Consider the following 27,801-nt stretch of genomic DNA (forward strand, 5'->3'; position numbering starts at 1 on the left):
GTAGGAGATGGTTTAAGCCAGAAGCTACAGGCTCAGAATATTGTGGTGTAGTGATAATGTCACTTGACTAGTGATCTAGAATCCTAGGCTTAATATTTGGGGACATGGGTCCAAATCCCATTGTGGCAGGTGGTGAAATGAATTCAATAAAAATTTTCAAAATGATTAACTAATGATAACCATATAAGCAACACTGATTGTCACCAAAGAAAAATTATAGGTTCACTAATATCTTTTAGGGAAGAAAATTTGCCATCCTTTTCTGGTTTGGCCTATGCTTGACTACACCCATGATTTAGCAATTTGCTTAACTGTTAACTGCACTCTGGATAATCAGCATTGGCAATATATCCTGGTCTAGTCACATGCTATGAACATTTTATTTTTTTAAACTGAATTTTTGATGATGATGAAAGGGAATGATTTTGGTCTTCCTTGGATTTAATTGGTGGAAGCTTCAACTTTCCCAGTGTCGTGAAAAGTGTCGTGACAATTTAGAGTCAGCATTTTCACTTTTTATTTCAAATTTTCATAACACTTTTGCTTCAATTTATTAATCTGGAGCATCCCCAGGGATTATGAGTATCATATAGGCATTAATTATGAATGTTTCTCAGCATTTTGGTAAGTTATTGCACAATTAAAACAGGGATTCCATTATTCACATCTTTTTTTTATAGCTGAAATTTAACTGGTGTGTTTGAGATTACAGGGGGTTAAAGTCTTCAACCTGATCACTTCTGGCTTTAACTAAAGCAGATGATGACTAACACAATAATATAATATTGATTATTTTAAAATCGAACTATTCTTTCATCTATTCTAGCTTGCCCAGGTCCAAGTTGCACCTGTTTTAGAGAGGTGTAAAAGCTCGGCACGACCCAGCCTTGGGCAACTGTTTGTGTGAAGCTTATACGTTCTCCCCGTGTCTGCATGGGTTTCCTCCGGGTGCACCGGTTTTCTTCCATAGTTTTTCTTCCAAGCTAAATTGTCCATAGTGTTCAGGGATGCGTAGGTTACATGCATTAGGCAGGGGACATGTACAGTAATAGGATAGGGAAAGGAATCCATCTGGAATACGCTGCTGAAGGTTGGCGTGTACCTGTTGGGCTAAAGGGCCTGTTTCCACTGTGTAAGGATTTTTACAACAAAAAATTTGAGAAGGCTCATCAGAAAATACCTACAACCATTCTAAAATTTTCTTTGGATACACACCATCAAAATCACTCATTTCAACAAGTTAAACAAAACTATTCCAGCTTGGACGGTTCTTATTGTGCAGTGGTTGTGCCCTTATCTTTGGATGCCAGATTCAAGTCCTTTCTGCTCCAGAGGTGTAGAACAACATCTTTGGAAAGATTAATGAGAAAATATAAAACAGCTATTGCAGCTTCAGGAAACCTGGCAGCTAAGTCAGGTGAGGGTTACTGGATGCAAGAGGTCATCATCTGCTTAATTGAGCAGGCTTTTCTGAGCAAAATTAGCTATCCAGCCACCAACTCCCCCATGAGGTCACCCACTTTTTACCTCAACCCAAGGCACTGGACCTCACCTCAGGCCTCTGATCAGATAACAGTATTCAGATTCCTCCCTACTGCGACACCTACCCCCCCCCCCCCCACACCAATATGAGATCTGCAGACCCTGTTTCACCACTTTATGGACCACTCCTCTTTCCTTCTCCTGGTCCTGATTGACCCTCCTTTCCCAGATTAAATGCAACTGCCCTGAATTGACCTTCACTACCATCACCTCCACCAATCTGTTCCTTGTTTGGGTGGAAGCCAAGCTGATCAATTGGGTTGGCTTCTGGACAAGTAACTGATATATGCGCACATCATTTAGTTCAAATTCTATAACAGTTGGGATCAGACTTCTTCTATTGAGTGCCAACTTAAAATTTGTGCCTTAGTTCCAGCACTCAGTATTTCCTGGTCAGGGTCAAGACTGTGCTGGTAAAGCACAGCCAGTCAGGCAACATCCGAAGAGCAGGAGAATTGACATTTCGAGCATAAGCCCTGAAGGATCATCTCCTGCTCCTCGGATGCTGCCTGACTGGCTGTGTTTTTCCAGCACCACACTCTTTGACGCTGATCTCCAGCATCTGCAGTCCTCACTTTCTCCTTATTTCTTGGTCAGGTACAACATGGCCAGATGCTGAGAAAAAAAAAATCTATTCTGCCACCATTTTCTTTAATATCAAAACAGCATTCCTTATTGCACCGTTGGGTTTTTTTTATTCCCCCTAATATCAGCCATTGCTGCATGCGTCCTGAATAAGGCTTTCTACAGAAAAGAGTATTTGGTCTGTATCCACTGCAACTCAAAATCTCATTGGTCAAACACTAAATTTAATATGGTTACAGTCAAAGACACAAAACTTCCATTCAATGGATCTGAACTGGATGCGAATCTGAACGAAGAAGCAATGTGCAATTTCCTATGGTATCCATTCTTCCCTTTTTTTTTTACTAAATATCTTAATATTGTGACAGATTACAAGTATAATTAAAATAATCATCATGTGCAATTAAGATACAATAGAGGTTTTTCTATTCCTTTATTATTGACAGAACAAGATATTTTAGATATATAACATTACTTAATGTCAAAAATAATAAAACCTTTCCTATTAAGACCACAATTTAAGAAAAAAGACTGATTCCTAAATTTTGAGACCTTTATTGTTGGTTAGGTTGTTCCAGCCACCTTATCATTCAATATTTACACAACTTTTCTTAAATATGGGTCTAAAACTAATTAAAAATATCAAACAGCAGACACGTCACAATACTGAGCTGCAAATAAAACTAATTGGTTTATATAATTTAATTTAAACATAATAAACTGAATATATAGAGTGAAACAAATAACAAATGCATTCATGTTCCACACAAGATCATAGTTCAAAAAGATATAGTTTATCTACAGTACAAGTAGGCTTTTCATTGGTGAGCATTAACTGTGGCTGTGAGCTAAAGCACAGACATTTAGAAGCCAAATGTGTTTTCTCCACTATAAGCCACATACAAAAATCCATCTTCATCTTTTTCCTTCTCATACAGTTGGCCCATAGTCAAACTATAAGAAACAACAAACATTGAGCATAATCATAAAATGATATTCTTTTAAATTTTGATGACTGAGAGAACTGCTCAAACATGGTCAATGAATTAAACTATATAATTCCTTCAATATAAAGAAACATCACATGATACATCATGAATAGATACGAGTGAAAGGCAAGGATGATATTGGTTCTCAAGGAGATTAGTCATGGGTTGTGAGGTTTTCTTAAGAAAAAAGTGCAGTTTACAGAGAAACTTCAAGGTTCTGCCACCAAAGGTGTGGCCAAAAGTGACAGATGGTGCACAGGAGGTCAAAATAAGGGAACTGGAGTACTTGAAAACCCAATGTTAGAAGGACTGGAGTTAAGTTATACTGATGGAATAGAGAAAAATTCAGAGAGAAATGTTTGAATGAACAGCAGGATCAGGGAATTAGAAATCTGCAAATTAGTGAGGAGGGTTGTCGGTGCACATCTACATGTGTCTGTCTCTCATTGGGATAGAGGCTGTTTGTTCTTGTATGAATTTGAATGTTGGTTTGATGCAAGGTACATAGAAATTGTTTGATTTGGTCAGCCTGTGTGTTTCTTCAGTTATTTGTAATAGGTAGAGTAGAGGCCATACTCAATTAGCTCACATTTTCAAAAACAGTTCAAAAAATTGCCAATAATTATACGATTCTGCAACTGGGCAGCACTTCTGGAATACACTAATGGTTGCTTGAACAGCAAATGTAAGAATCAAGCTTGTAAAGTGGTTTATTTACACATGCCAGATACAATAAACATTCATTTACAGGAACCTGTTCTCTGCAAAAAAAAGGATTTCAGTTTGCTCCCTGAGCTGAAAGGTTCCTTTTCTGACGTTTCGTCACCATACTAGGTAACATCATCAGTGAGCCTCTAGTGAAGCACTGGTGTTAGTGACCCACTTTCTATTTGTGTTTAGGTTTCCTTGGGTTGGTGATGTCATTTGCTGTTCATTTTCTCAGATGGTGGTAAATAGGGTCCAAGTTGATATGTTCGAAAAAAGAAATATGTTCAACCCTTATGCCTCTTTAGAATTATCCAGGAGCTTTGGGAGCCCATAAGTCCCTATTATTTTCTCTATGGCTTCAGCCAAATAGAATCAGATGGCCAGACACTATACTTTTTTTTCTTGTAGTAAGTTGTGATGGTATGAATTTGGTATTCCAGCATTTATCTCGATGACCGCTAGATGAAAAACTTCAACCTTGTGTCTCTTTTTCAACAATAATTATTTGGTTGTTACATTGGTACCTTAAGCATCATACTAACCTACCAAATACTGAAAATATACTACTGCATGCTCTTGCAGAGGTTTTCTGTACAAATTCAATTTTACATTTGTACTGAATCTATAGATAGCTTACACAGGGGTACAGAAACAGTTAATGGTGGCTGTCTTTTCCCTAGGCTGGAGAAAGTGAGGACTGCAAATGCTGGAGATCAGAGTTGAAAAACATGGTGTTGGAAAAGGACAGCTGATCAGGCAGCATCCGAGAAGCAGGAGAGTCGACATTTTCACCATGAGCTTTTCATCAGGAATGAGGGTGGCCCCAAGGGGGCTGAAGGACAAATGGGAGGGGGTGGGGGGGGGGGGGGGGGGGGGGAGTAGCTGGGAATGCAATAGGTAGATGAAGTGGGGGGGGGGGGGGGTGATGTTCACAGGTGGTGAGGAGGGTGGAGTGGATAGGTGGGAAGGGAGATGGACAGGTACGACAGTTCCAAAAGGCGGTGCTGAGTTAGAGGGTTGGATCTGGAATAAAGGTGAAGGCAGGGGGAATGAGGAAGCTTCATCACTCTCTCCCATTCTGTCAAGGACATGCAAGACCTTGGCCGCCTCCACTGCCAAGCTCCGATGCTTGGAGGAAGAACATCTCATTTTCCACCATGGGACCCTCGAACCACACATGATAAATGTTGATTTCACCAGTTTCCTCATTTGTCCTGCCCACACCTTATCACAGATTCAACCCTCTAACTCAGCACCGCCCTCTTGAACTGTCCATCTCCCTTCCTACCCATCCGCTTCACCCTCCTCTCTGACCTATCACTATCCCCATCCCCCCCCCCGCTACCTTCATCTACCTATCACATTCCCAGCTACCTTCATCCAGCCCCACTCCCTTCCCATTTATTTTCAGCCCCCTTCGATTCCCCCTCATTCCTGATGAGGAGCTCATTTTCAAAACATTGACTCTCCTTCTCCTCAGATGCTACCTGAACGGCTGTGCTTTTCCAACGCCACACTCTTTCGACTTTTCCTTAGGATGTGGGATTTCAAGACTCGGGGGCACATTTTTAAAGTGAGAAGAGAGAGAGATTTAAAAAAAAAGGACGTGAGGGACAAATTCTTTTACGCAGAGGGTGGTTCACATGTGGAATGAACTTCCTGAGGAAGTGGTGGATGTGAGTACAATTACAATGTTGAAAAGACATTGGCTAAGTACAAGAATAGGAAGGGTGTGGAGGAATATGGACTAGGAACAGCAGATGGGACTAGTTTAGTGTGGGATTATGTTTGGCATGGACTGGTTAGACTGAAGGGTTTGTTTCCATCCTGTATGACTATGAATTCAGAAGGAGTAAAGAAATGTAGAGGATATATAAATGAGTAAAAGTTGAATACCAATTATTTTAAATAGCTTAGGTGATGAAACTCAAATGAATTATGAAGATTATCTGGACTTTATACTGTTTATTAAATAGCATTTACGTTCAATTAATTACATGGATAATCTTCAGTAGAGTGTTTAACTGTCATATTGATACTTCTGATACAAGAATAAAATCACATTCATGACTGGATTAACTTAATAAAAATCAAGGCACTTGCTTATCCCAAGATTAATCCCCTATGATTCAACTTCTCATTTCAATGAAAGTTATTTTAATATTGCATTCACTACACATTTTCCATTTGTTTGAGTAATACTGATTGCTCTCTCAAAACTTGGTTAAGCAAGCTAATTGCAAGTTATTAAACCACTGACCTGGATTGAGGGACTGTTTTATCTACGAAAAGGAAGATGGCTTTCTCAGATGGCAGCTGGATGCGTTTCCGAATAATCCACATGAACTGTGCCACTGTGATATCAGAGGGCACCAAGTACTTTCTTTTGTCGATATCTACTATCTGTGAGCCAGATACCTTCTCCACTATCACCTATTAGAACAAAACAGTTATAAATATATTTCACATTTTGACAGCAAGAATAGATTTTGAACAAAACTTATATTTTGTAGTTTGCTGCTGTTTTAAATTGGTAAAGTATGGACTATCATATTGCGTGGCATGAACACTTTAAGGAACAGCAGCTGTCCTTCCTTTTAGTCCTTCTGTTCTTATGAAATGGGTACTTTTAGAAATTTGGAGAAAATGCCTGTAAATATGCCTGCAACCAGCTCGATTAAAGGACGATAAAGCAACTTGGGCCAAAAGAGAGTACTTTGAAATGCTAACCCGGCCTCCCTCTTTCTACAGGTGCTGCCTGACCTGTCGCCGAGTGTTTTTCAAAACTTTTTATTTGATGCAAATGCTGGGTAGGTACTTAAATGATCCCAAAATGTACATCCCCAATGCCTAAAAATCTTGAGAACAGAGGCGTGCTTAACATCCATCTTTAATACAAAGCTACTGCAACATCTTTCTGGTAAATGTCAAAACCATTTATACCTTCTAAAAGGTGGTCATAAAATATCAAAAAGGTAAACTTAAGTAAGTTTACTTAATATAGTTCAGATATCATTAAAAACAAATGTAATAAATCTGCCAAAGCCAATTCATCATCCTATTTCCTGCTAATAACATGCATAATAGATATCCTGTACATGTAAAGGCACCACTCCATAGTTAGTGCATAGTCAAATAGATAATGTAACAAAATATATAGGTTAAATAAAAGATATTTGCTTCATCAATCAATTTTCTAAATAGTTTAGGTCAATGAATAACACTGTTATTTATTTTGTGGTGTAACCATTTATAATGTTGCCCTCCAGGGGCTAACTTAATCCACACATGGTACAACCTTCACCTGCATCCAAGTACATACTGTAATATCCTGCTTATTGTAAATTTAACCCTCAGTTTAATTTGTACCAATTTACATTTTTTTTATAATGGATTCAGATTTTTAACTAGACTAAGCTGAAGAAAGGGAGTTTAAAGCATTAGAAATCCATATAAATGACTTCAGACAATACATAGAAACTGGTCACAGCCCATTCATCTTGCTGTTCTTTTTATATATTTTTTGGAACTCTTCTTTTTCAAACGTTCATCTGTTTTCCTTTTAGAAGTTATCAATTCTTGTCACTATTTTGTAGCTGTTTCAAGATTTGTCCATGGTTTTATCAAGTATACAAAGCACTTAAGGACTTTTATCTTTGAATGTCGTGTTTGAAAGAGCTCTATATGAAAGTAAGTTTAAATAATTCCTCTTTTTGTCAAAGCAATGCAAAAACAATCATTAAAATCAATACGTTTCATTGCAATTATACTCACTGGTACTCTGTCTGGATATTTAGCTCTAATCTTGGCAGATTCGACACATCTGTGTTCTGTAAGTAAACATCAGTATGAATTGAAAGAAATTATACACACTCATTTACCTCACATTATAATTTCCTCTTACATATTTTCTTATCACTTCTTGATGCTTCTCACTCTCTTGCTGGGTTAAGATTCGACAAAGAGCACTTGATCTCCAATATCTTGACTAAGAGACAATTATTCATGTGTGATCTTCAATAGGCTATCTTTCTGTTGGTCATGTCAGGCCTTGTCCTCACAAAACACCCATGTACACAGTGTTGTTAATATTGATCAACTGGAAACAAGACCAGTACTTTTTTCCTTAATCCAGGTGTGGTGTAATAATTCCTGCTGATACCCTAAATAAATTAACAGAAAACGAGGTTTATACTGGAACTTTACTATTCACGTGGCATTGATATATTGCATTTACCTTAGAATAGTCAGTGCAGGGCCTGGCTTTTGTCTACCAGTTGTCTTCGTTCACAGAGCTGAGAGGTAGAGAACATGTGCTTCCACAATATGTGCACAATAGAAAATGTTTTTATCACATTCCTCTTTCAGTAGCTATGTAGTATCCTCACTATGGTAGTAAAGGCTGCGAGTTTGCAAGATGCAATCGAAACAGTTTTAAGTTACTGCAGTGTATTTTGGGGTACATAGTACACATTGAAGCATTTCACTGGTGGTGATCAGTCAGGTTGCTTAACGAGGATAATGTTTAGATTCTTGTGTGTTAGCAGAGATGTACTTGCATCGGTAAGTGAACAGTATCCCACTGCATTCCTGCCTTGTAGGTAGTGGAAAGACTTTGGGAAATCAGTAGACAAGTTATTCACTGAGGAAACCCCTGTCTTTGACTTGGTCTTGTCGTGACAGAATTAAAGGTTTCTCATTTAGTTAAGTTTTAAATCAATGATAACCACTGGGATTTTAATGATTAGGTGGGAGCAGTTTCAATGAAGGAATCTTTGGGCAAGACTTTTGCCATGGCAGAGACCTTCTCTGCTGAGGTCAAAATGAGATGGAAGATGTCAGAAGTGCAAGCTCTTACACAGGTCCAGCATGTCTCATTGTTGTTGCAGGGGCAGGCCTTACTGCACATATGCACAGTTTGTGGACGCAGCCACTCATTTCAATGATCAGCTGACTCCATTCAAATCAATTTTAGAGTGCCTGGTGTGTGGAAACTGGACAATGGAGATTAGACTGGGCAAGAGCAGGTCTGTTCACAGTGCATTTATTTTGGATAGCCAGGAGAACTCCCTTTAGAAATTGGAGGTACTCCAGTGGACATGATCCTAGGTCACCTTGGATGATGATGAGGAGGGGGAAGTAGGGGGCAGGTGCCATTTGAGATTGTTAACTATGGAGAAGATTGTGCATAAAAGGTTAATATCTTTCTTGGAACTTTCCATTTCCAAGAGCAGAATAAAAGTCAGGATCTTTTTTGTTAGAGATGGTCATTCCTGGTATTTAAACAGTTGCAAATTTTACAGACCTTTCAAACCATGCTCCACATGAGTCTCATTCCACTGCTCCTCATGCAACTCAATCACCAAACCTTTTATGAATTTCTCCCTAATGGGCTTAACTAATATATGTTTCCCCTTAAATGCATCTATGCTGTTCACCTCAGCTATTCTTACCACACTGAAAAACAAATGTCTCTTCTTAACTTGCTTTGAAATTATTAAATGACTTTTATAATCAGGACGTACAGCTTTAGACAACCCACAAGTAGAAACATTTACTTACATATTCCATAGGAAATGCTATCAGGTCACTGCCCAGCCTTCTCCAGTTCAACCCCAGCCTATTCAGCTTTATCTGTATATCCACGAGTTTTATTATAATTTATGTGAATCTTTTTGCCACTTTTTTTTAAAGTGTACTTGAACCAGAATGGTTCAGTGTTCCAAGAGTCATCTAAGCAAAGTTCAATACAAACTTAACATAAATGTTGTGCTTTTTCACTTTAATCCTAGAAATGAACCCGGGTGCCTGGTTTCCTATTTTTCCAATACCATTTGAAGAATATCTAAAATATAAAATATAAAGAATAGGCATGGTAGCAATGAGTACAATTTTCTTGTCGAGTGTTTTAAAAATGCTTCATAAATGCAATTTATTGCTGCATATGGACCTCCATATTCAAATTCATGAAGACTTTCATTTAGCAATTATACATTGTAATATTGCATGTCATTTGTATATTCACATTAACTGCTCTCTTGCCTAACTTTACAAATGACAATTTATATTATTGAACTTATTCTTTCCTTTGTGAAAGTAAAGGGATGGTTCTATTTAGCTTTGATATTTTTAATCAAGCGACATCAGATAAACAACATGCAAGAGAGAAAGAATACCAGATAGAATAATTTAAGAGAGATCACAGACATCAGATAAAACAGTGCACATGAGAGCGAGAGCAAGATAGGGGCTGGTGGAAGAGACAGTGCTAACCAGATAAAGGGAGAGACAGTGGACACCAGGTTGAGAGAGGGATAAACAAGAGGGAAACAGCAGACATTAGACAAAATGTGACAGAACAGATACAAGAAAAAAAAGCATAAGACAGTGAGACAGAAGTTGACACTAGATAAAACAGAATGAGAGAGAGAGAGAGAGGACACCAGATAAAATGGTACAAGGAGAAAAAAAAATTGATGAGACATCACAAGAATATCATGATTTGATAGATTGCTGAACAGCTTGTGTTGTTCGGGCTGAGTTGCAACACCAATAATTTTAAAAAAGTATAAATTTCTAAAATAACGAAAGAAAAAAATTTATAGGCACAAGAAAGGACAAAGAATTTCTACTTTCTTCAAGTTCCAGTTTATAGTTAATAGTACAACAGTAAGGTTAAAGCAGTTACTTCTGCTTTAAAAGTTAAAGGAAGAAAAATAACTTTAAAAGTATAAGATTAAGGTATGGCAGGGCAGTGGAATGTCCATCCTGTGGCATGTGAGGGTTATGGACATTTCTCATGACATAGATTAGCTCATGGGCAGGAAGTCTCACTGGTTGCAGAAGCTCGAGTTTTACATTTCAGAGCTCAAGTTGTGGTCAGAGTCACTGAGATGCATCTGTGAAACAAAGAATGTGGGGTGCTGCATTTTGGAAAGGCAAATTAGGGCAGGACTTATACACTTCATGGTAAGGTAATGGGGAATGTTGCTATACAAAGAGAACTTGGAGTGCAGGTTCATAGTTCCTGGAAAGTAGAGTCGCAGATAGATAAGATGATGAAGAAGGCATTTGGTATGCTTACTTTTATTGGTCAATGCATTGAGTATAGGAGTTGAGAGATCATGTTGTGGCTGTACAGGATATTATTTAGGCCACTTTTGGAATACTGCATTCAATTCTGGTCTCCCTGCTTCCAAAGGAAGGATGTTGTGAAACTTGAAAGGGTTCAGAAAAGATTTACAAAGGATGTTGCCAGGGTTGAAGCTTTTGAGCTATATGGAGACTGAATAGGCTGAGGCAATTTTCCCTGGAACATTGGAAGCTGAGGGATGGCTTTATAGAGGTTTATAAAATCATGAGGGGAATGGATAGGGTGAATAGCTAAGGTCTTTTCCTTGAGCAAGAGGTTCAAAACTAGAGGGCATGGACTTAGGGAGAGAGGGAAACATTTAAAAAGGAGCTAAGGGGCAACTTTTTCACACAGAGTGGGTGCTTGTATGGAATAAGCTGCCAGAGGAAGTGGTGAAGGCCGGTACAATTACAACATTTAAAAAAAGGCATCTAGATGGGTATATGAATAGGAAAGATTTAGAGAGATATGGGCCAAGTGCTGGCAAATGGGACTAGATTAGTTTAGGATATCTGGTTGGCATGGACAAGTTGGACTGTAGGGTCTATTTCCATGCTACATGGGTCTATGATTGTACAGAGTTGGCACGTTCAGAGAGGTGGTCACATTGCAGGTTAGGGATAACAGGCAGATAGGGAATGGATAACCATCAGACAGTTCAAGAAAAACAGGCAGGTAGTCCCCAGGGGTCCTGCTTACAAACTATTCTGGATATTGGTAACAGTAATGCATCTTTGAGGAGTGCAACAAGAGCCAAGCTCAAAGTTCTACAACTGCACAGAAGAAGAAGAAACGTGGAAGGACAGTACTGATAAGGGATGCTTTAACTAGTGACACAGACTGCCTGCCAACATGACCCCAGGATGGTGTACTGCTTCACTGGTGTAGAGTCAGGAATGCCAAAGAATGGCTGCAGGATGTTCTTCTGGGGGGGGGGGGGGGGGGGGGGGGGGGTCAGCAAAAAGGGGTTTTACTCCACATTAGCACTTAATGACATATGTAGGCAAGAGGATGTGGTCCTGCATTGGAATTTGGGAAACTAAATAGAAAATTAGCAAACAAGATCTCTAAAACTAATCTTCAGTTACTCCCAGTGCTAGGTGCAAGTACAAATATGAGGATAAAGCAGATGAAAACATGGCTAGAAAAATAGTGCAGGATGGAAGACTTTACGATCCTAGGAAATGAGGATCGGCTCTCAAGAGATGCTACCTACACAAGCCACATGGGTTACATCTGAATAGAGCTAGCAATGAGGTCCTTGTAGGATGTTTTACTAGTGCTTTTAGGGAAGGTTTAACTCCACAGCAACATGGGAACCAATATTAGAAGGTACTATCAAGCTACACAAAATGCTGTGAGAGGCAGATAGCACTAAAATAAAGAATAGTACATTAATAAGTGGAATTTGGATTAAGGAAGAAAGTAATAAAATCTAAATTAGTGTTACATTGCAGGAATGTGAATTCACAGAGTATAGTTTGGGGAGTTAGATGTACAGATTCCTGTGGGATTATGCTGGTGTTGAGATAATGGAGATTTACAGCATGGAAACAGACCCTTCGGTCCAACCCGTCCATGCCGACCAGATATCCCAACCCAATCTAGTCCCACCTGCCAGCACACAGCCCATATCCCTCCAAACACTTCCTATTCATATACCCATCCAAATGCCTTTTAAAAGTTGCAATTGTACCAGCTTCCACACTTCCTCTGGCAGCTCATTCCATACACGTACCACCCTCTGTGTGAAAAAGTTGCCCCTTAGGTCTCTTTTATATTTTTCCCCTCTCACCCTAAACCTATGTCCTCCAGTTCTGGACTCCCCCACTCCAGGGAAAAAAACTTTGTCTATTGTTTCCTATCCATGCCCCTCATGATTTTGTAAACCTCTATAAGGTCACCCCTCAACCTCCGATGCTCCAGGGAAAACATGCCTGTTCAGCCTCTCCCTATAGCTCAAATCCTCCTACCCTGGCAACATCCTTGTAAATCTTTTCTGAATCCTTTCAAGTTTCACAACATCTTTCTGATAGGAAGAAGACCAGAATTGCATGCAATATTCCAACAGTGGCCTAACCAATATCCTGTACAGCCACAACATGACCTTCCAACTACTATACTCAATACTCTGACCAATAAAGCATACCAAATAACTTCTTCACTATCTGGTTTAAGGGAAGGCAGGTCTCTGTGTTAAAAATGCCTGGCTACATGTTGTTCAGAGAGGCAAAGGTTCAAAAGAAATGTGGTTCTTTTGGCTCAGGAGAAAGTTGCAATACTGGAGAAAGAGGATGTATCAGAGGATTCAAGGACAGAATCAGTTTCCATACAACTGAGAAATAAGAAGAAGAATACAATTACATTATTTGTTGTGATCTATGAGCTAGCAACTATTGAGAACGATATAGAGACACAAATCTTCAAGGAAATTAGAGAGATGTAAACATCATAGTTATAATCAGATTCTTAATTAGTAGGAGTGAGGGACAAGCGTTCCTAGATTTGTGTTCATGAGATTTCCAACAGTTGAAAGTATCTAGCCAACAATAAAGGAAGTATTGCTAGATGAGGTTCTTGGGAATGAGGTGGGCCTAGTCAATTAAGTGACCCGTGGGAGGATAGTTAAGGGACAGTGATCATCGTGTCATATGACTAATGGTGATGGTGAAAACTGACATTGGTCAACGTGAGTAATCAACAGGAGAGCTGATTTAAGTGAGACTAGAACAGAGCTGGGCAGGATCGACTGGAACCAAAGGTTTGACAGGAAAAACAGTAGGTGCACTATGGGCTATCTTCAAAGAGGAGATGATTTGGGCAGAGTCAAGATCTTTGCCCTCAAAAGGGAAGGTAGGAAAAACAAATTCAGAATTTCCTGCATTATAAGAGTGATAGAAATTAAAAAAAATTGTTTCTTGTTATTACAAGTTCCTGTTAATTCTTGTTATTACACTTGTTATTACAAGTGTCATGTAGTAAATACAATTGAGAACCAAGCTGAGTACAGGAGATTATGAAGCAGAGGTATTATTAACAAAAAAGGTTAGCGGCTAACGTAAAGGGAAATCCCAAAGCCTTTTACAAATACATCAGTAACTAAATTGTGGTAAAAGGAGGGCTGGAAAGATCAGGGATTTGTACAGAGAGGCAAGAGGCATGGCTGAGATGTTAAATTAATATTTTGCTTCTGTTTTTACTTACGAGGCAGATGCTGACCAGACCATGGTGACAAGAGGAGGAAACTCAGTCAATAGAAGGGTTTAAAATGGAGAAGAAGTAGATATGAGTAAGCTATCAGTACTTGAAGTTGATGAGATGTATCCAGAATCTTGAAAGAGGTGACAGTAGGAATTACAAGAGAAGTGGCAATAATTTTTCAAACTTCCCTGGGTTTGGGGATGGTGCTGGAGGATTGGAGAATTGCAAACATTGCACACTTGCTCAAAAAATGTTGTAAAGATTCCTTTGTAATTGCTGGGCCTTAGTTTAACTTTGGTTAAGTGTGGTTAACTTTGGTAAATAGTGTTTAACTGAATTCCTCACGTTTCTTGCATACATGAACTTACAAAAGATATTTGGTACAGTGCAACACAACAAACTTGAGGGAATTTATGGAAATAACAGGAATCAAAGGGACCATAGCAACATTGATCCAAAATTCGCTGAGGGATAAGAAACAGATGATTAATCGGTATTTTTCTTGCTGGAAGATGATTTGGAGTTAAGTTCTCTAGGGGTCAGTATTGAGCTGTTTGTAGCTATATGATCTAGGTCTTAGTATGCAGGGGATGATTTCAAAGTTTGTGGATACAGAATGTGGAACTTGAAAATTGTAAACTGTGAAGAGAACAGTGTAGAACTTCAAAAGACATTGACACATTGGTGGAATAGACAGCTAGGGGGTGGATGAAGTTGAATGTAGAGAAGTAGGAGATAAAATGCATTGCTACAAAGCGCACGGACAGACTGTATAAAATAAATGTACTATTTTAAATGGTGTGCAGGAGCAGAGGAACTTGAGAGTGTATATTGTGAAAGGTGGTTGGACAGATAAAGAGAACTGTTAATAAAACATACAGAATTCTAAGCTTTTTTAATAGAAGAATAGTTTAAGAGGCAAGTGTAAACCTCAGGTGGAATAACATGGAATTTATTCAGGTGGGTTATTATTTACAGTTCTGAGTTTACAGTTCCTCAAAATAGAGAAAAATGTGAATGCATTGGAAAGCGTACAGAAAAAGCTTATGACAATGTTTCAAGGAATGAGGCACTTCAATTAGGAAAACAGATTGGAGAGGTTGGGCGATTTCTCTTGCAGTGAAGGTGAGAAAGTTTTCACAATTATGAGATGCCTTTACAGAGTTGATAGGGAGAAACTGTTCCTGCATGTTAAAGGTCAGAGAATGAAAAGGCACAATTTTAAAGTGTTTTGCAAAGATATAAATGCGATATGAGGAAAAAAACTCTTTTCATAAAGCAAGTACTTAGGGATCTGGAATGTACTGCCTGGAAGTGTGGTGCAGGCAGGATCAATTGAGGCATTCAAGAGGGCTTTGTTTCTATTTAAATAATCATTCAATGTGCAGGGCATTGGGGAAAAGGCAGGTGAGAGGCACCAAGTTAAAAAGATCAGAGAGTCTGTACAGTCACAATGGTCCAAACGGGCTCCTTTCACACCAAAACAACTCTGTGATTCTGTGAAAGGCTAACTTGAATTAAAGAGGAGCTCTGACAGAATGAAATGTAATTTATATTATTAACAGTGTACTTACATTGGAGTTTCTATGTTAAATGATGCAATTCTATGTGGCATTGATGGTAAGTACTGTATCGTTAATTAATGATTATTAAAGAGGGAAAAAGTGAGGACTGCAGATGCTGGAGATCAGAGCTGAAAAATGTGTTGCTGGAAAAGTGCAGCAGGTCAGGCAGCATCCAAAGAGCAGGAGAATCGACGTTTCAGGTATAAGCTTATGCCTGAAACGTCGATTCTCCAGCTCCTTGGATGCTGCCTGACCTGTTATGCTTTTCCAGCAAATGATTATTAAAGAGTCCAAATTTTGCAGGAGTAGTGGCTATCATCAACGAGCCACTGCCCTGGAATCTGTACCTCCATCATCACAGATTCGAGTGGCTGGTGGAGGGGAAGGCCATAGCCGTGAGGGTGACTAGAGTCAGGGATGTGCTGGGTGGCAGAAGCAACTCCAGCCCAATTGTTTATTTTCCAGTGCTGTGGAGTCTGTGGATCAAATATATATTGGCTGTGGACAATTGCACCTGTTTTTCAGTAATTTGAAAAATCTTTCATTGTGCTTTTAGTTACGCTTCTGCCCCTTGCTCCTGATCTTTGAGAATCTGGTGAGGACATGCATGGACAGGTTGGTGGTCTTCTCATGGTCTGCTCTGGAGCCGAGCCAAATTGGCTATTAACAGCACCAGGCAGCAGTCTGTGGAGGGGGGGGGGGGGATTTCTGCTGACCATCTCCCCCTCTTCCATAACTACGTTCATGCCCAGGTGCACTGCCTTCAGAGAGAGGTGGGAACAATGCAGGGAATACAATGCTTTATTTCCCCCCCACTCCATTCTGATTTAGCCTCTGCCTGGTCTCCTGATCACTCCCCCCACCCCTCTGCCAGCTTTGATGGCTTGCACTGCCCATATAGTTTACATCCAAAGCTCATTCAATTGGCCACATGGGCAATTTAGTGGTGGTGGTTCATACTTAAAAACAAAAGGAAAATGTTGTGGTGATTTGGTGGTGGATAAAGCATTTGCTTTTGTGTGACAGCACTTCCGGATGTAAAAACATATATATGTTCCTCAGACTACAGTGAAATGTAATACTCAATGTTTACATGAACAGAGGTTTATGTTGGAGTTTCTGTGTTAAATCATGCTATTGTGTACGGAATTGATGCAAAGTACAGTAAGAGTTTACTGAAGATTCTGAATTTTGGCAAATGATGCAACCACATTGAGGTGGTATTCCTACACTGTTTGGCGTTCAAACTATAGGTACTAAAACCAATGTTGCAGTTTATAAAGGTTTGATGTTTTGTCTTGATACATGGTTATCCAAGAGTCTAAATTGTGCATCAAGCCAACAAGAAACTTCAAATGCAAAAGTAAATGTGTGCTTTCCACCATCACATTTGTATGTAAAATAATAACTCATGTCCTACATGTTCTGTCCAAATGCAGATCCTTGATCTACTGTCTGCTTAAGCTTCCTCTGATATATTTCCTTGGAGCTTTTGTCAGTGTGGTTTGTCTTTGCCTTCAGCTCTCAAGGACTGTAAGTATACCTTAGCTGGAATGAGAATCAAATCCACACCAGATCTAGGCAAATGACTTATGGCTTTCCATAACAACCAAAACTCATTAATATAGTGACTTTGATACAATGAAATATCCCAATGGCTCTTCCTCGAATAAATATAATGATGTGGAGGTGCCAATGTTGGACTGGAGTGAACAAAGTTAAAAATCACACAACAACAGGTTATAGTCTATCAGCTACCTGATGAAGGAGTAGTGCTCCTTTCGAACAAACCCGTTGGACTATAATCTTGTGTTGTGTGATTTTTAACTGAATACACTTACCACTGAGCTACATAAGGAGATATTGGATGGTGAAAAACAGCTAGATTTTAAGGAGCAGGGGGAGAGCATTTAAATATTAGGGACACGCAAATGAGAAAACTTGAGAGACAGCACAATACTTACATTGTGGGAAGTTGCAGAGAAAAAAAGAGGCAAAGCTATGGAGAGAAGTTCTTTTCTCTTTATTTCTCATCTGAAATCCCAATATAGAATCATAGAGTGATAGAGATGTACAGCATGGAAACAGACCCTTCAGTCCAACCTGTCCATGCCGACCAGATATCCCAACCCAATCTAGTCCCGACTGCCAGCACCTCGCCCAGATCTCACCAAACCCCTCCTATTCATATACCCATCCAAATGTCTCTAAAATGTTGCAATTGTACCAGCCTCCACTACTTCCTCTGGCAGCTCATTCCATACACGTACCACCCTCTGCGTGAAACGTTGTCCCTTAGGTCTCTTTTATATCGTTTCCTTCTCACCTTAAACCTGTGCCCTCTAGTTCTGGACTCCCCGAGCCCAGGAAAAAGACTTTGTCTATTTATCCTACCCATGCCCCTCATAATTTTGTAAACCTCTAAGGTCACCCCTCATCCTCCGACCCTCCAGGGAAAACAGACCCAGCCTGTTCATCCTCTCCCTATAGCTCAAATCCTCCAACCCTGGCAACATCCTTGTAAATCTTTTCTGAACCCTTTCAAGTTTCACAACATCTTTCCGATAGGAAGGAGACCAGAACTGCATGCAATATTCCAACAGTGGCCTAACCAATGTCCTGTACAGCTGCAACATGACCTCCCAACTCCTGTACTCAATACTCTGACCAATAAAGGAAAGCATACCAAGCACCTTCTTCACTATCCTATCTACCTGCGACTCCACTTTCAAGGAGCTATGAACCTGCACTCCAAGGTCGCTTTGTTCAGCAACACTCCCTAGGACCTTACCATTAAGTGTATAAGTCCTGCTAAGATTTGCTTTCCCAAAATGCAGCACCTCGCATTTATCTGAATTAAACTCCATCTGCCACTTCTCAGCCCAATGGCCCATCTGGTCAAGCTTGAATAAGTCATAAATAATGAGAAATAGGACAAACCAGACTAATAATAATTCACTGAAAATAGGAAAGTGCAACAAGAATGGTAACATCATGAATACATTGCACTGAATTGATTAAACTCAAATATAAATTACAAATAAACAGATTTTCCATAACTCCATTATCATATGTGAAAATACTGCTGTTACAATAATTAGCAGGTGCTTATATTTTTAGGGCTGTAGTAGGAGGGGAATTTACCTTTTTAAAATAAGCATACTTGCCTTTTTCATGGTATGTGTGGAAGGTACACTGAATGTACTTACTTCTCATTTCTGCAGGCTAAAGTATGATTGCAAATTATACAGTGTTTTGTGCTTAATCCTCATCAACACAAGTTCAGTCTCAATGTTTAATTTTCAAATATTATTTTTCTTATAATATATAAAGAGAGGCAGCAAAGTAGTGGTAATAATATCAGTTTTGTTTTCATTTGTGGGACACAGGAGTTGCTGGTTGGCAGCATTTATTGGTCCTCCCTAGAAGGTAGTGCTGAGCTGCCTTCTTAAACTGCTGAAGTTCACTTGCTGTAGGGTAGGCCCACAATGCCGATTGCGAGGGACTTTGACCCAGTGACACTTAAGGAATGGTGATATTTCCAAGTCTGGATGGTGAGTAGCTGGGAGGGCAACATGCAGGTGGTGGGGTTCCCATGTATCCACTGCCCTTGTCCTTCGAGATAGAAAGTGGTCATGGATTTGGAAGGTGCTGTCTAAGGATCTTTGGTGAATTTCTGCCTTGCACCTTGTAGATAATACACACCGTTGCTACTGAGTGATGTTGTTGGAGGGAATGAATGTTTGTGGATGTAGTGTCAATCAAGCAGGCTGCTTTATCCTGAATTGTGTAAAACTCCTTAAGTGTTGTTGGAGCTGCATCGAATTGTGTATTCCATCACACTCCTGACTTGTAATGATAGAAAGGATTTGGGGAGTCAGAAGGGGAGATACTTGCTGTAGTATTCCTAGCTTTTGACTTGCTCTTGTAGCCATTGTGTTTATATGGTGGGTCCAGTTGAGTTTCTGGTTCTTAGTAACCCCAAGGATGTTGCTAGTGGAAGATTCATTGATGGGTGACACCACTGAATGTCAAGGGGTGGTGGTCATTTTTTTTTCCTTATTGGAGATGATATTAGCCTGCCATTTATCAAGCATGAATGTTACTTGGCACTTGTCAGTTCAAGCCTGGATATTGCCACATCTTGTTGCATTTGAACATGGACTGCTTTAGTACCTGAGGAGATGTCAAGGGTAGTAAACATTGTGCAATCATCAGCAAACCTTCCCACTTCTGATCTTATGATGGAAGAAAGGCCATCAATGAAGTCGTTGAAAATGGTTGAGCCTAGGAACCTCTGCAGAGATGTCCTGGGAGTGAGATGACTGACCTCCAATCACCACAACCATTTTCCCATGTGCCAGGTATGACTCCAACCTGCAGAGAGTTTGGCCCAATACCCACTGATTCCAGATTTGCTAAGGCTCCTTATTGCCATAATCAATTAAATGTGGTCTTGATGTCAAAGGCTGTCGCTCTCACCTCACCTCTGTAATCCAGCTCTTTTGTCCATGTTTGAACCAAGGCTGTAATGAGGTCAGGAGCTAAGTGAACCTGAGTGGAACCCAAATTGGGCATCACTGAGCAGGTGCTGCTTGATAGCACTGTTGATGACCTTCCATTACTTTATTAATGATTAAGAATAGACTGACTGGACAGTAATTGGCCGGGTTGGATTTGTCCTGCATTTTGTGTATAGGATGTACCAATTTTCCACGTTGATGGGTAGATGCCAATGTTGTAACTGTACTAGAAGAGATAGGCTAGGGAAGCGACAATTTCTGGAGCGCAAGTCTTCAGTACTGTTGCTAGAATGTTGCCAGGACCCATAGCCTTTGCATTATCCTATGCCTCCAACCGTTTCTTGATGTGAACTGAATCGAATTGACTGAAGATAATGGATTATCAATCCAGTAGCCCAGGCCAATGCTCTTCAGACATGGCTTCAAATTCCACCACCAACAGATGTTGAAATATGAATAAAATAAAAAAGTTTGGAAAAATGGAGATTGTCATTTAAAAAACCCATCTTAGGAGAGGAAACCTGCTGTCCTCACCTGGCTTACATGTGAGACTGGACCCATGGCGTTATGGTTAACTTCACAATCCTCTGGATAATTAGTGATGGTAATAAATGCTGGCCTTAGCAGAAATGTGCACATTCCATGAATGAATTATGTTATATCTTTAACTTTATATTGAATTTCATGTCTTGTTTTTGTTCCTTCAGCAATGTAACTAATTATTCATGTGGCTAACAAGAAAACCAAATATTATATAGGTAAAAATGGATGATTTGTGCCCATAATTTGATTTGTTTTCTTCTGATTTAGTATCAGATTTCATTTGAAGGGGAAAAGTCTAAATTCACATATTGCAATGTAGGTCTGCTCACTAATGAATAATTATAAGACCATAAGACATAGGAGCGGAAGTAAGGCCATTCAGCCCATCGAGTCCACTCCGCCATTCAATCATGGCTGATGGGCATGTCAACTCCACCTACCCGCATTCTCCCCGTAGCGCTTAATTCCTTGTGACATCAAGAATTTATCAATTTCTGCCTTGAAGACATTTAGCGTCCCAGCCTCCACTGCACTCTGTGGCAATGAATTCCACAGGCCCACCACTCTCTGGCTGAAGAAATGTCTCCGCATTTCTGTTCTGAATTTACCCCCTCTAATTCTAAGGCTGTGTTCACGGGTCCTAGTCTCCTCACCTAACGGAAACAATTTCCTAGCGTCCACCCTTTCCAAGCCATGTATTATCTTGTAAGTTTCTATTAGATCTCCCCTTACTCTTCTAAACCCCAATGAATACAATCCCAGGATCCTCAGCCGTTCCTCGTATGTTAGACCTCATATGTTACAACAATGGATAAAGAGAAACGACAAATCATGCAGTACTCCCAGTCTCAAATGCGAGAAGTCTCTATTTGCCATCTTCAATTCATTGGATGACGGGAGAGAGTTTGTAGCAGTTGAATCACTGGATTTATTATCCAGAGGCTCAACTAAAGTTCTGGAGCATAGGTTCAGCACAGCAATTCATCTCAGTAAATCATCAGCATGAAAACATAAATGATTGTTATAAAAACCTATCTTGCTAGGTAGGTCCTCCAGGGAAGGAAATCTGGCATTCTTAACTTGTCTGGCTTACATGTGACTCCAGACTCATTGCAGTGTGGCTGCTTCTTAACCCTCTGAAATGGCCGAGCAAGCAAGGGCAATTAGAGCTGGACAATGAATATTAGCCTCATTAAAGACATCAACATCTCATGAAAGAACATAAAAAAAGCACGAGATAGTGAATGGCACAAGGTCAAGGCAATCTAAGCAGCCATCTTCTGATAGATCCCCTCAAGCTTTGTAGCAAATCAATGGAATGGAAAAGTACTTAAAATGATCTTCTATAGTGTTATGGCTGAAAATCACTGCGGTACTATTAGCAGTTCGGCATTTAACATATTTCATGGATTTCCACTTTCTGATATATCAATAGCAGCAGAGTCTCTAAATATCTTAATATTGTGCTAAAATGTATCACCATTGATTATCACACTGATAAAAACAACCGTTAGTATTACGTATGCTAATACTGTCACCTAATTCTAAGCTCAATGAAATGACGTAAGAAGAAAGGACAAATTGTGTTTATATTGTGCCTTAAATTTAACATGGCTTTATGGATAGAAAGAAAATGATCATCAACCAATAGTTAAAAACTTTGAGGATTGATTGAAGTTATGGTCATAAGTTTTATGGAGGATTTTAAATGTGGAGAGCAAAGAGGAGACAGATTTAGTGAAGGTGTGGAAAAGGCAAGATCAAGATATTGAAAAATGCTAACACCAAAGGCAGTGGAGGACATGGTGACATGCAGGTAATTAGTGTTGTACATTTAGGTTAAACCAGCAGAGGACATTACACTAATGGGAAAGGGTGAAAACAGAAAAAACAGAAGCACTAGTAGATCATGTGGCTTCTCAAGTCCGCTCCACAACTCAACATCATCATAGCTAATATTCTACCCCAACTTCACTTTCCTGTCCACTCCCCACATCTCCAAGAGACTAAAAGACTTTCACTCAACTTTGAATATACTCAACAACACAGCATGCAAAACATGCTGGGAAAACAATTTCAAAGATTCACAACACTAAGGTGAAAACATTTTTTGTCTTAGCTCTGAATGATCCATTCATTATCCTGAGACCATGAAACTCTAGAGAGTATAGGTCCAAATTTATTCAGCCTCTCATCAGAAGCAATGTATTGAATCTCCTCCAAGGCAAGCATACTCTTCCTTGAACATGGATGCAAAGACTGCACATAGTTCTCCAAGAGTACACCAAAGTCCTTTAGAATAGTATCAAGAATTCCTTATATTTGTGCTTGAATGCCCTTGCAATAAGAGACTGCTTTCTTAATCCTAAAGAGAATGTGGAATTGAAAGAAATTAATGTTAGTAAGAAGACCATACTTGAGATATTAATTGGGGTAAAGGTGATAAATTCCAGGACCTGATGGTTTTCATCCCAGAATGTTGAAGGAGATGACTACAAAGAGATGCATTGTTGATTTCTTCCAAAATTTTACAGATTCTGCAATTAATCCTGGAGAAAGGAAGGCAACAAATGCCACCCCACTATTTAAGGGAATGAGATAGAAAATAGGGAACGACAGATCTGTTAGAATTACATGAGTGGTAGGAAGAAAATAGAATCTATTATAAAGGATGGGAAAAACAGACATTTCGTTGATAATGATTTGGTCGAGTACATTCAGATTAATGTGCAAATGGGGATTTGAGTTTGATGAACTTGAAATTTTTTTGACAATGTTACGAACAAAATTGATAAAAGAGAGCTGATGGACATGGTATATTTAGCTTTTCAGAAGACTTTTGATAAAGTCACTCATAAGAAGCTGGTTTGAAAAATTAAAACACATGAGACAGGACATAATGTACTGGCAAGAATTAATGATTAGCTGGCAGAAAACAGAGTAGGAATAAATGGGTCATTCTCGAATTGGCACGTTATGACTTAGTTGGGTATTATAAAGTTCAGTACTTGGGTTGGAGCTATTCATAATATTATCAATATTTGGAGGTAGGGACCAAATGTAATAATTCCAAGTTTGTGGATGTTACAAAGAAGGAATAGGAGTTGTGGGGAAAATGTAAAACAAGTAAGAGATTGGGATGCGTAAATGTTCAAAACGTCCTAAGTTTCATTGTTGACAAGTTACTGAAAGTTAACATGCAGGTGAAGCAAACTATCAGAAGGTTAATGGAATTTTAGCATTTATTGCAAGAGGATGAGAGTACATGAGCACTGAAATCTTGCTTCAGTTATATAGGAGAAAGTGAGGAATGCAGATGCTGGAGATCAGAGCTGAAAACATGTTGCTGGAAAAGCGCAGCAGGTCAGACAGCATCCAAGGAGCAGGCATGCCCGAAACGTCGATTCTCCTGCTCCTTGGATGCTGCCTGACCTGCTGCGCTTTTCCAGCAACATGTTTTCAGCTCAGTTATATAGGACTTTGGTTAAACTGCCTTTGAGTACAGTGTGCCACTTCTATCTCAGGAAAAATATTACAGCCACAAAGGGACTGCAATGAAGCTTCACCAGACTTACTGTTGGGATGATGGCACTGTCCTATGAAGAGAGACTGAGTAAACTGGGCTTGTATTCTCTAGACTTTCAAAGAATGAGAGGTGGAACATTACAAAATATTTGAAGGGGTAGACAGGGCAGATGTAGGTAAGATGTTTTCCCTGGTTGGGGAGTCTAGAACCAGGGGCCACAATTTAAAAATAAGGTGGATACTACTTAGGTTACGATGAGTAGAATTTGTTTTACTCAGACGGCCGTGGACTGTTGGAATTCTCTAGCAGAGGGCAATAGAAGATAAATATTCTAAAGATAGAGATTGATAGGTTTCTGATTACCAGTGGTGTACAGGGTTTAGGGGTGAGTTGAGTAAAAATCATTGAAGTATTCCATTAATCATGATCATGCTGAATGCTGAGGTAGGTTTGAAAGATTGAATGGCCTAATCCTGTTCCTATGTTCTTAACTGCTTGTTTTACCTATAGTTTAACTTTGTGCACACATACCCATATTTCTCTGAACATCAATATTTAGAAGTTTTACATTCTTAAAATATTCTGCTTTTGTTGTTATCAGTGTGAATAACCTCATACTTCCTTTGCTGCTTACGCACAAACTATCCGCAACTCTTGATAACCTCTTTGGTTCCTCTTTTCAATTTATGTTCCCGTAGAATAATATATCACAGTTTGCTAAGATAGTAAGTGTCCTTTTCAAAGTCACTAGCATAGCCAGAAAATAGCCAAGGCTTCAGCCCAACCCTTAGAGTACTCCACCAGATGTACTCTGCCAACTTGAAAAAAATCCTCAATTATCACCTAGTTTCCCATCTGTTAACCAATCTTACATCTACACTAATATGTTAACACCAACTCCATGAGTGCACCTGACATACTAAACATTTATATGGCACCTTACTGAATTCTTTTTCAAAATCCAAGTATACTATATCTACTGAATCTCTTTAATTTTCCCTAGCAGTTATGTCTCCCAAAACTAAAAAATTCTCTTTCATAAAACAATATTGATTTTGTCTGATCAAACTATAATTTCTAAGTACATTTCTAAGATTTTATTAATCATATATTGCCACTTTTCTGATATTAATGTCAGATTAACTGGTCTGTCATTTCCGTTATCTCTCACCCTTGCTTCAAAACCTGTGGTGTTACATGAGGACTGTGAACCTTGCAAACAAGTGTCAAAAACTTTAATTCACTGTGATAGAAATTGGGAGTCTGTGGAAGGGAGCAAAGATTTGAGCAGAGTATTTAATATGGATGTTGGAAATCTGAAATAAAAACAGAAAATGCTTCAGATATTCAGCATATCTGGCAGTATCTGTAGATGGCATAACAAAGTTACTGTTACTGATGTGGCCACTCATTAGAACACGACGTATGTATGGTTCAGATTGTGGATTAAATTTAGTATTTAACAAAGGAACAATTAGAGAAATGAAGTCTGGAGCGGAAGACATGAATAGGAAATTCAGTGAAGGTGGGGAAAGGACTAAGATGTTAAGTGTTGTGGAAGTTAACTACTGGTACAATTTACTTGAGGAGGAGGATTGAATATACTGTTAGCAATATTAATAATTCAGCATCCTCGCAAATTTTGCAAATATTAGTTTATCATCAATAAACCTGAGCTCACCTACCTCTTAACTCATGCTAAATCCTATTTTCCTATTACAATGATTTACATTGGCACATGCTCAATCAACAATTTTAAGATTCTCATCCTTGCTTTCTAATGCCCCTATTATCAGGACCATCATTATTTCTGTAATCCTCCAAGATATCTGTGCTCATCTCATTCTGGGTTCTTACACATCCATTTCCTTAACTGCTCCACCACTTGTGGCCATTCAATCAGCATGGGCCCCAAGCTCTGATGTACACTTTCTACAGCCTTCTGCCTCTCTACCTTGATTCCCTCCTATAAGATACTCCTTAAAAGTCCTTCATGGGCAGCACGGTGGCAAGCACTGGTGCCTCACAGCGCCAGAGACCCGGGTTCAATTCCCACTTCAGGCAACTGTCTGTGTGGAGTTTGCATATTCTCTCCGTGTCTGCGTGGGTTTCCTCCCACAGTCCAAAGATGCGCAGGTTAGGTGAATTGGACATGCTAAATTGCCCATAGTGTTAGTTGAAGGGGTAAATGTAGGGGAATGGGTCTGGGTGGGTTGCTGTTCGGAGGGTTGGTGTGGACTTGTTGGCTGAAGGACCTGTTTCCACACTGTAAGTAATCAAACCAAATCAAAACAGACTGCTTTGGCCAAGCTTTTGTATCTGGTTTAACAGCACCTATGTACCTCAGTATATTTTGTTTCATTATGATTCTATGAATTGCCTTGAAACATTCAAATTTGTTTTAAAAATGCTCTATAAATAAAAAAGTATTCTAATTTTGACAATGAGTAGGTAGGCTTTAGAATTTGAAATCAACCTGGATCCTTTGAACTGAGCTTAAACAAAGAGCCAAGGTGAATATAAAGACTCCTGTTTGTGACGGCAAAAAAAACTGTCCTGCATACACACGTGCCAACACTTACAAAAACCCAATTTACCAAAACCAGATTGACTCAATATATCTAACGGTGCATTTGTACATCAAACTGCTATTTCCAAATAACAATTATACAAGGCAGACAACTACCACACTTAAATGGTACTTCACTTTTGTAACGTTAGGTGATCAAGATCATTATATAAATTATATGAAGTTTGAAGTTGGTGTGATGTTTGATAGAAAGGCTATTCACATTAAAAGGTAAGGGTTGGGCCAGCTGGCTCTGCTTTCTGTGGATAAATAAATAATGTACAGTATTGTGTTATCTAAATATAGAAATTACACTGCAAAATAGGTTTTAACGTGCGACTGTCTTACTATAGCATTGATTACGTAGACACACTGGATGTAATATTCTAGTGTTGAGTAAATCATTACCTAGTTCTAAAATTTTCAAAAGACGCAACAATTTACACACCCTAAAACAAAAACAAACAGCAGGCCAATGAGGAAAACTGCGCAGGTCAAGACTAGGCCCTGAAGATGTTTAAGGCAACCCAGCAGAAATGGGCTCGTGTAACTGAATCTCCAAACCAAACTCACCTAATGAATGGTCTTCTTTAAACATCCATTTCATGTTGCCCGCTGTATAAAAGTATCTCTTGACTAAAAAGAAACAAAACGCTGCAACAACGTAACTCACTGACACTGCGCGATATCAAGCTCAGGGAATGTACTGTCGGTCTCAACTATTCGCTATTGAAAGGCGGGGGAGGAAAGAATGACAATGATTCAAGCGAGAATGCCGAAAGATTTCTGACAGCCAGCACGCATCGTGCAAATTAAAGTATTCGTTTCCGTGGTTTCTGGTTTGTATTATTGAATAGTAGTTCGAAATGATCCATTTTTTTTTGTTCTAATCGAATAAATTCAGAGCTTTGATGTATC

The 27,801-nt window shown here is 39.2% G+C and overlaps 1 protein-coding gene across 1 annotated transcript; it reads right to left on the minus strand.

The window, feature by feature from the left end:
* Nucleotides 1-2,545: 2,545 nt before the first annotated feature.
* On the minus strand, nucleotides 2,546-27,609 carry gabarapl2 (GABA(A) receptor-associated protein like 2). Its single transcript, XM_043706717.2, has 4 exons — nucleotides 27,457-27,609; nucleotides 7,599-7,654; nucleotides 6,085-6,257; nucleotides 2,546-3,081 (listed from the first exon to the last, which is right to left on the minus strand). The coding sequence occupies exons 1-4, from the start codon at nucleotides 27,488-27,490 to the stop codon at nucleotides 2,991-2,993; spliced, it is 354 nt and encodes a 117-aa protein (XP_043562652.1). The 5' UTR covers nucleotides 27,491-27,609; the 3' UTR covers nucleotides 2,546-2,990.
* Nucleotides 27,610-27,801: the final 192 nt, after the last annotated feature.

Source organism: Chiloscyllium plagiosum, unplaced genomic scaffold, assembly GCF_037043375.1.
Source record: "Chiloscyllium plagiosum isolate Xiang-an unplaced genomic scaffold, Cpla_swu_hap1 HiC_scaffold_17, whole genome shotgun sequence".
Lineage (NCBI taxonomy): Eukaryota > Metazoa > Chordata > Chondrichthyes > Orectolobiformes > Hemiscylliidae > Chiloscyllium > Chiloscyllium plagiosum.